Source organism: Galleria mellonella, unplaced genomic scaffold (assembly GCF_026898425.1).
Source record: "Galleria mellonella isolate WM207_F2 unplaced genomic scaffold, CSIRO_AGI_GalMel_v1 utg200, whole genome shotgun sequence".
NCBI classification, from domain to species: Eukaryota; Metazoa; Arthropoda; class Insecta; order Lepidoptera; family Pyralidae; genus Galleria; species Galleria mellonella.
This window is the reverse complement of record NW_026442034.1, coordinates 1,348,639-1,358,929: the sequence shown is the minus strand read 5'-3', so window position 1 is coordinate 1,358,929 and position 10,291 is coordinate 1,348,639. Positions and strand designations below refer to the sequence as shown.

The 10,291-nt window shown below is 34.3% G+C and overlaps 1 protein-coding gene across 1 annotated transcript; it reads left to right on the top strand.

Annotated features, from left to right (window-relative positions):
- The first annotated feature begins 500 nt into the window (after positions 1-500).
- Positions 501-2,415, top strand: LOC113516293 (golgin subfamily A member 4-like). Its single transcript, XM_026900695.3, has one exon. It carries the CDS (start codon positions 527-529, stop codon positions 2,336-2,338), a length of 1,812 nt encoding a protein of 603 aa, XP_026756496.2. The 5' UTR covers positions 501-526; the 3' UTR covers positions 2,339-2,415.
- Positions 2,416-10,291: the final 7,876 nt, after the last annotated feature.

Genomic DNA, 10,291 nt, shown 5'->3' with positions numbered 1-10,291 from the left:
TATTTTTTTTATTCTATCACACATCCGGCTTTGTTAATTATATTTTTTAACATATATGAAAATCATGAAAATCAATTATCAAGAGGTGAAGAGACTCGCTGAAAATCGTAGTGAGTGGCAAGAGCTCCACCGACAAGAGCGCAGCTCTTAAATGGATAGATATATGAAAATCATATTCTAGTATAAAAAAAAAAATGTCTTGTGAAATAGACAAACAATTTTTATAAAAGTATGAAAAAAATTAAAAAGATCTATTAGTCTGAGCAGTATTCTGTTTATGATTAAAATATTGCCGTGATAGTGAAAGTTTTGTTCTTTTATTTATTCTCTATTTCTTATTGCCTCCCAATAAAAATATCTTGATTTTAAAATAAACAACAAAATTATGTAACACAACTCTTTTTATAAATACAATCTTCTTTATGTATCTTCTTCTTTAGTAATTAAAACAATTATATGTCACTATTTGGCATTTTAGTATTCAGATAAAAATTCTATATTATACTCATAACAATATTAAAAAATTATGGATGAAAATGATTGTTCAAGTCTTGATATTGAATTTAAACGATATTTGCAAATATTGCGCCCCTATTTGAGCCAACTGAGAGATCAATATGTGATCGACGTTTGTAATGCCTGGATTCAAAGGCTTTCGAACTGTAACGAAAAGGAAAAAAGCCATCGAAATAAGTATATATTTGCGTTATGTTATCAGTTAGCTAGAGGTGAACTGGAGGAGCCATTTTTTAAATATCCTGTGAATAATAGCCCACTACCACAACTGCCTGATGAAACATACAGCGACGATTCATCGAGTGAAATAGAATATGTTGATATTAATGGAGATAAAGATAATGCAAAAACTTTATTTAATAATGAAAAGACTCTTATGTCGGATACAGAAAATCCTTCCCAAGACAACGATATTAAAGATTTAGATAAAAACAAAGATAAAGATGTTGGAAATAAATTAGTCGATAAAAAATGCAATATACCAATACAAAATCAAACTATTCTTTGTTATAGTTGTCCAGAAAGTTTAAAGAAACATACTTATTTCAATTTTCCAGAAGACGACTATGAATATAGAACTCAAAATTTAATAAAGAAATTAAGAGAAATAAAAACAGAAAATATGCTTTTACATAATGAATTAATAGCTCTGAAAAAAGAATCTAAAATGAAATCTGATTTTAAAGAATCAGATGATAATATAACTAGAATAGATAATGCAACAAGTGCTTACTTTCATATTAATGAAAGCAATTCAACACTAATGTCAATTAAATTAAAACTACAAGAAGTTCAAGATTCTAGAAAAAATCTTATTCAAAGTATAGAAATACTACAAGAAAAATTAGATAACTACGATGATATGAAAAATCATGAGATCGAAGACATAGAAACTAGACATAAATTGGAAATAATAGCAGTTAAATCTGCAATTAAAGAAGAAATTACAGAAACGTACAAAAAGAAATTTGAGGAATTAAGATATGAATATGAAACTAAAATCGAAGATGTTGAAAATAAAATTATATCTGAAAAACTTAATATCTCCTTCGACAAAGACAATATCATTGCTGAGAAAGATAGTTTAATTAGAAAAAAAGATGCTGAAATTAATCAACTACAGTATTTAACAGAAGAACAAAAGAAGCAATTAGAAAACATTTTAAATAAGTGTTCAGAAAATTCAAAAGACCTCTCTACGGAAAATCTAAAATTTAAAATGGAAGAATTAGAAAAACGATTAAGCAAAGCAGAGAAATCTAAAACCAAATGCATTAAGCTATATGAAGCAAAACTAGCCCAATTACAAAAAGAGAAGCATATGACTGAAAGCTCATTACAGCTCCAACTAGCCGCACAGAGAGCCCAAACTATTAATGAGATTTCTGACGAAAACCAATCTGATTTGATTACAGCTTTAAACAAATTGGAAGTTAAATATAAAAATATCGTTGCTAACGTTCAAGCTACCACTATTCAAAGGAGATTGCATGACCAGGCAGCGTTAGATTCTTTAATTAAAAAATCATGCGGAATTCAAAGTGAAAATATGTGTGGAAATTATACGCCGGGAACAAACCATACCCAATCTTCAGGTAGACCATCGCAAAATCAGGGCAGAGACGAGAATCAAAGCTACGATAGTGAGATATCATCCCTAATGCGAGGTAATAGAGTTGGTAATGTTGTTGTAGGTAATAAATCATTCGGGGAAGATAGCATAATAGCCGGATATTGTCTCGATGGGGAAAGGATGGGTCAACTATTCGAGAGAGTATGCATTCCTCAAAGGGACATTGGAGATGGGTCTCTGAAGAAGTAGTTAAACAATCCGCTAACTATTTCGAGAATGCTTTGTAAATAAACTTGTTATATTATAACAAAGTGAAAAGTTAAAACATAGGCTTAAAATAGCGTTGCTAATGTGGTACCTAACGTATGTAGTGTGTTTAAAGTATCCAATTCAAATACATATTATAAATAATGTAAATAAATTATTTGGGAAATAATATAATAAAATTTAAGCGGTTGACGGTCTTATTTGTTTTTATTTTAAAAATGTTTATATCTAAATACTTACACTATATTGTCTGCTTACTTTGCTGGGTTATTAAATGAGATAATAATTTCTGCAGAATCCAGAATATACTAAATCCCATTAAAGTTCAGCTGTTTAAGTACAACGAACGTCTAAACATCGAAACATCCTTACAATTTTCACATTATTTTACAATACTAATATGCAAATCGACCCTGTGGTCCCGGCATAGAATAGGTCACCCCTTCTTTCCCGTAGGTGTCGTAAGAGCAACTAAGGAATGGCGGGGAATGAAGAACGGGACACTGTTCCTAAAACATCTCCAAATCCTAACTGCGGTTGCCATTCCGCCTGCCAAGTACGCCAACTACGAACAAATCCCAAATCCCCTTATTGTGGAGACTTATGTTCAGCAGTGGACAGTTAAAGGCTGAAATGACGATGATGAGACTTTGGAACTCAGTTCTCTCTACCAACTCCAAAAGATTTTACAAGTAACGTAATTTTTATAAGCTCTTAATATACATATAAAACAATGTTGAAGGTGGTGAGTTCACGGTAATACATACAGATGGTTTTGCTTCGAGACACGTTCTACAAACAACTCTGGGATTCGCTCAACTTTTGTTTTGTGTTTGTTTCTTAGTACTACATTACAATTATCGATCGAAATTAAGTTTACCTGTTGATCTTTTGTTTGTATTCGTATTTTGGTGTTAACGATCAGTCTTATTTCTTTACATTAAAAATAATTCGTCTTCATCTCGTGAAAATTTGTTTATTTGTATTAAACAGTCTTAAAATTAATTTAGGTTAATTATTTTAACACTATTTAATAGTTTTAACACTGTTAAATATAATAGTTTCTGCACTTAGCTTATCTATAAGAGATAGCTATTTTTTTAATAACTAGTTTAAATTATTTGCGCTCTTTTATTCTCTCTGTTGGAAAATGCAAATAAAGTGTACTTTTATTCACTCATTCATTATACCAAACGTTCGTACTATGTAACAATTTTAACTAGTACGTAACGATTAGGCATGGACATTATCGCTAAATTTCATTCGTTATCATTTAGTGAAATTATTATTTTTATTCACAGTGAAATTAACTGTGAAATGTGATAATGTGATTTGCGCTCACAATGATTTATTGCCACTCGCTATTATTTGCTATTAAAGATGATATTTAAATTATGATTTATATGATACGAGCGAGCGAATAGAGATTTAAAAGCATTGTAATAAAGACGCTCGCTCTGCACGGCCCAGTCAGCTGTATGCTGTGATTTCACATCACCACTAACCGAGCGTAGCCGATGACACACGAATGATTCCGAACGCAGCAAGTATCTTCGATTTCCTTAAAGAGTGATTTGTAGCATTCTGTACAAAGTAACATAGCATGAGTGACGTATGATTGTATATAGCATATGATATTTCACATGATACACGTGAAATATTCCAAGCCTAGTAATGGTATACCGCACCGTCCGCGCTCTAACAGCTGTGCACTCTAATCTGAATTAAAATGGACCACCGCAACTAGTTAGTGCGAGCTGTTGCGAAATTGACTGCGGTGGATCTATTCAACGAAATGGATGAATATTTTAAACACAATGTCCCTGAATTACTATTGTAGTTTTGTTTTGGATATCCATTTGTTCAAATACAACAGAGTAGTACAGAAGTGTTTGCTAATTCTGTCCCACTCGTATTTTTGCCGCAAAGCAATTTTGCTTATCATCAATATCGTTATTTCAACCGTTATCTGAGGGCCTACCATGAGTGTTTTCCGAAATTTCGGAGCCGAACGTAACACAAATTTGATGTTAAAATTACATAATATTTACCGTTTATAAACATTAATAATATTAAAATATGATTCCTTTTGACTTTTATGGTAGGATTTATGACGAACGAAATGCTAAGCTCCATTTACTGGGCCAATTTATGTATAAACGAGAACACGGAATTGAGTCCGAAACTTCGGAATTTCATTTCATGGTAGGCCCCCTGTCCTCTGCTGAACAGAAACCTCCCCCATACTACAATTTTTTTTTATGCAACTTAGAACTTTAGACTTTACCCAGTAAATTCACGCCATATCCCATAACACTAGTACCCATAGACTAGTACCCATAGACTGCTATAACTATTGGACGCATGAGAAGTATTATAGGCGAAACAGTATGTTATGTCCATGGTACTGCTCATATCTATAGGCGACGGTTACCATTTTCCATCAGGTGGGCCATCAACTTGTTTGCCATTCCAAGTTGCCAAAAAAAGGAACGTAATGATGAAGATTGCTAGTCATGGCCAAGAATACACTCAATGTCAGGCCTATCTCCCCGGAAACCTTGGTTTATTCCTGTCGAATTCGTCACACATAGATAGATAGATAATTTATTTGCATTACTTAGAGCACACAAATTACAACATATATAGATATACATATATCAAGATAACGTAAATGATTAAAAAAAAATACTAAATGCTAAATAAAATTTTTCATATGTGCGTGTGCCATAACAATACAAAATGGTCACAACACAGTTTATTGCTTCGCCCTCAAAAGAGCAAAGCACTGATATTCTGTTGCGGCCAAAGGGAATAGGGTAACAATAAAACAATACTACCAGATTATCCGTACAATAAAAAGATAGATAGATATACAGTAAACAGACAGATATGACAGTTTATCTAGCAGACAAATGGAACATAGAACAGAACTTCATCCATTTCTACTTCTCTCTCGTACAACGAATACATTAAGAATTAACCACGATGATTACCGAGGGAACAGCATTGGATACTGACACGACAGAATACGATTCCCACCTGCCAGAACTCTGGAAGCAAAATTTTATTTTTACACATTACTTTACTACAAATTTCACAGTCGTCCATATAGTGGAGTTCAGTATAAACCGAAATATCTCTTATCCAATTCCCTAGTTAACGTGTTGACACTCCTAATTCTCATTTATCAAAGTTGTTAACGCCGTCATCAATTACGCGTTATCCAATCGAGTTTGAACTGCAGGGCAGCAGTTTGGGAACACTATCGATAAATAATTGACTTGTTCACAAATGCTTCGTAACGCAAGTTCACTAATCAATTTCAGTCTAGTCACATTTTATCATAATATTGTATGTTAGAAATAAAGTTAAAACATACATTGCGAAATCCGATAAATATATTCTAAGATTGCCTGTAAGAGATGGATATTTAACGATAAAGAAACAGTATACTCTGTTATGTCCATGGTACTGCTCATGTCTATAGACGGTTACCACTTTCCATCAGGTGGGCCGTCAGCTTGTTTGCTATTTTAAATTGTATAAAAAGAAAAAATGCCACCTATTTTTGCCTCTTTGTCTTTATTTTATGTATTGAAGTTTATGTAATTAAGTATACATTTTGTTTTTATATACATTGTTAATCTTTATAACCTGTATCATTCTTTGAACAATAGTTTTCATTCATTCGTTCATTCTATCATCGAATCATTAATTCATTCTTAATTCATTTATTCTTCATTCATTCATTCATTCATTCATTCTTTTTTCATTCATTCATTTATCCAGTCATACGTTCATTCATAGATATGGGAGGAGACCTACACTGACCTATTACTGACCTAACTTTATTATTATAGGTCCAGTATGATTCCGATCAACGTGTATCAAAAACAAAATATTAAAACTCTAGTTCTACAACAGGAGAGAAATTACTTAATTAGTTTTTCAACAATCCTTGCAATGTTACATTAAGGCTGCCAATTTGTTATTTTAAATTTATAGCCGTCATTCTTTTAATGTTTCTAATATCGAATGTTATGCAGATCAGTTATTGGAGTGCCAATTTAATGCTGTTTTATGCAATATTTATTTTATTAATATATTAATTTGTAATCTGTTGCCTTGCTATAAATAAATAAATATGTATATAATCCATCACTTTCATTAAAAATATTTTCAACCTCGTCTCACTTCAAACTATTGTATATGACCTCCCCGCAGCTCCATTCTTCAAAGTAACATACGATTCTGCGGCCCATCCTTCAAGTGACATGGGGTTGTCACTTTGATAGATATTCACTTAGCAGTTTAGCAGCGATCCCTCTTCAAGCTGGGAGGAAGCAAATGCTACCATCACAGTATATAAAACATATACATACATACAAAGTGAAAGGAGCAGGTTGGCCAAAATGTAAACAGTTGATTCAGATGAACGGTCTGAATTAGATAGTAGATTATTTTCCCACAGAAAATGCAACACAGTTATATAATTAACGATTCTTAGACTTGACGTCGCACAATGACCACCTGATCCAGAAATATGGAATATCATATTTTTTTATTTTTATTAACACGTAGCGCCTGGCTAAATTATAATAGCAAAACTTTTATATGTTTTAAGCATTTTGCTTAGAATTAGGTGTAATTAATTATTATTTTTTAAATTTCTAGAAAATTCACATCTCCCCTCTTAAGGAGAGGAGATGGCAAACTAACCCCCGGCAGAAGCACAGTCGGCCCGGGTTCAGGGCCCCAGGGAGAGAACCCGGCGTACAATGCGGGCAGAATCTAACAGCTCCGCTTTCTGCATCTTTCCCGGGAGTGAGCCGCCTCGGAATCCCAACCGTCTGAGATGTTGTTATTATTATTATTATAGTCGTGGACATCAGCTGCATTGGCAGTTTCTAAATTATACTGGCTCAATTCGAGTCCCGACGACTAGCACATGCGTCCGCATCTCTCACGTTGCATTTGGGACACAAGAGTAGAGTCCGGAAGGTAAAGGGAGACATTGTACAAAAGTCGATTGCTTGGGTACCTCTGTCCCATTCGTATTTCTACCGTGAAACAATTGTATTTGCATGGCTGTGTTTCGGTTTGAAGGGTGGCATATGGCAGTGAATTTACTGGGTACAGAGGAATAACACCTGAGTCCTCAGGAATGGCAACGCATGGGGGGTATCATGGGCGAATCAGTATTCTCTGTTATGTCCATGGTACTGCTCATGTCTATAGGCGACGGTTACCACTTTCCATCAGGTGGGCCGTCAGCTTGTTTGTCATTCTAAGTTGTATAAAAAAAAGTTACGTACCCCGCGCTTACGAGATCAAGCGTCCTCAATTGACTTTTTAAACTTCATCTGTATATGTCTTATACTAATCCAATTTAATAAGTTCTTAAGTTTTTGAATAGCAAATTGCTATTAAATTGGATTAGTTTAATTATATAGTCAAAGCCGATAACCTAGAATAAATTAAAGGTTAAGATTTGACTTGGCATAAACCGCATCCTACATATATATATATATATATATATATATATATATATATATATATATATATATATATGTATGTGTGTGTTTGTAATTACTCCTCTCCATCCAAAGGTTGCCTGGCAGAGAACACACACATACATACATATATATATATATACATATATATATATATATATATATATGTATGTGTGTGTTTGTGTGTGTGCGTGCGTGCGAGCGTGCGTGCCTGCGTGCGTAAGTGCATTCATTCTCACGTATCATCTTCCACTGGTGCCTCGTCGGTGTATACCGATAGCGCGGGCGGGGTTACCAATCCATTTTCACACATTAAAAAAAAAAGGTATATTGCTATTGCTAACAATGAGTACCTATATTAGACCCCATTACTAACAACGCCTTACCCCCTAAAATGAACTCTTTGCACGTTTACAATTAGCAAATATGAGGTACATAATAATATATCTGATTCACAAACGCCCACATTTTCCGTAAATTTCAAGCGATGTTGCAAACATACCTGTTCAAGATTAGACATTATAGTTGTTTTAATAAAAGTTAAATTTTTCGCACTTGCAATATTAGAACCATAGATATAGACCGTTTAACCGCTAGAAGGTCAAACATTCAAATTTTGTTAACGGATAGAACTACACGCACTTTTGTATTTATTTTAATTTATTATAAAACTTGAGGCACGGACAAGCATTTCATTTCAACCAAGAGCTTCTCACCTTCAAGCGCAAACATACGTGTTTTGGTCCTTCGAGCCGGATAATAATACGCAAAGTACGAGTCAGCGACCATTGGACTCATCGTATGCCAATTCATCGCACAAGTTTTGGACTACGAGAAGTGAGAAGACATCTAGTAAGGATCGAGGTTAAGGCGTCGGAGGAGCAGCAGCAGACAGCAATCGTCCATAAACGCATTCCGGAACGGTCTGCCATCCTCCCTAACCCCATCTCCTTCGCTTCAATTGTGTCACACCGTGCCTTTAGTCACGTTACAATTCTTGTGTTCAGCAATAAGAAGCAGCTTTGTGTCGCAGCTAGCACAGGCTGATCTTACAGACCAAGAATCAAACGTAAGTACCTTCATAATTTGCCAAAATGAGTATAAATGAGGCTAGTGTTAAAATAAATCGTGAAAGATCCCCTAATAGGCTAGTCGCTAATAATGAAAACGATAATGAATTGCTAAAGGATCTAGTCAAGACGCGTGGCATATTAAAAAGCAGGCTTACTAAATTTTCTAATGCCGTTAGTGATATTACCCTCGAACAATTAACTAATCAAAAATGTGCCGATGTAAAATTACGCATGCAAGGTATTACAAGCTTATTTGCAGAGTTTAGCGATGTTCAAACAAAAATCGAAAAAACTGTACGAGATTCAGATTTAGATTCACAGCTGACGCAAAGAGAATTGTTTGAAGATTGTTATTATCATGCACTAGCTCAAGCTGAATGTTTGCTCAAATCGGTAGAGGTCACTAGCGCGTCCAGTAAGGGCAGTAATAGGGCGTCACAGTCTATAAAACTTCCGACCATCTCCCTACCTGTATATGATGGAACGTATGAGCATTGGATCGAATACAGAGACATTTTTCTATCTCTAGTACACAATTCCGATGAAATTAGCGATATTCAGAAATTCCACTACCTAAAATCGTCACTAAAGGGAAGCGCGGAGTTAGTTATCGATTCCTTAGAATTCTCTGCTAGTAACTATGTGGTAGCATGGGAACTACTTCTCAACAGATACAACAATAGCAGTCTGTTGGTGCATAACCACGTTAAGGCCTTATTTACTATTCAAAAACTTTCTAAGGAATCACCACATGCACTCAGAAAACTAACAGACATTATTCTAAGAAATTTACGCGCATTAAAAATATTAGGTGAGCCTACTGAGTACTGGGATACTTTAATCATATTTATTATAACGTCTAAGTTAGATGAAACCACCGAACGTGAATGGGAACAATTTAAATGCACCACACGAAAATATATTAATGATAATTCTTCACTGAAGGTAGATGATTTACTTATGTTCCTCAGAGACAGGGCTGACATGTTGGAAACATTGCTAGTTTCACACAGGGTTAACAGTGACGTTAAAACTCAAAACGCGACTTCACAACAATCGTCATATTATCCGTTACATAAAAAATCACAACATAAAGTGCACTGCAATGTTTCCACCAATAAGTCACAGCAAGGTCGAATCACGTCTACTAAGAAATCGTGTTTAATGTGTAACGCTGATCATCCACTTTATTCATGTCAAACATTTTTGGACACTAACTTAGACGCTAAACTGCAATTTATAACCGCAAATAAATTATGTGAGAACTGTTTACGTCCAGGGCATTCAGTTAGTATGTGCAAATTTGGACCTTGCAGACTGTGTTTTAAAAAACACAACACGCTTAT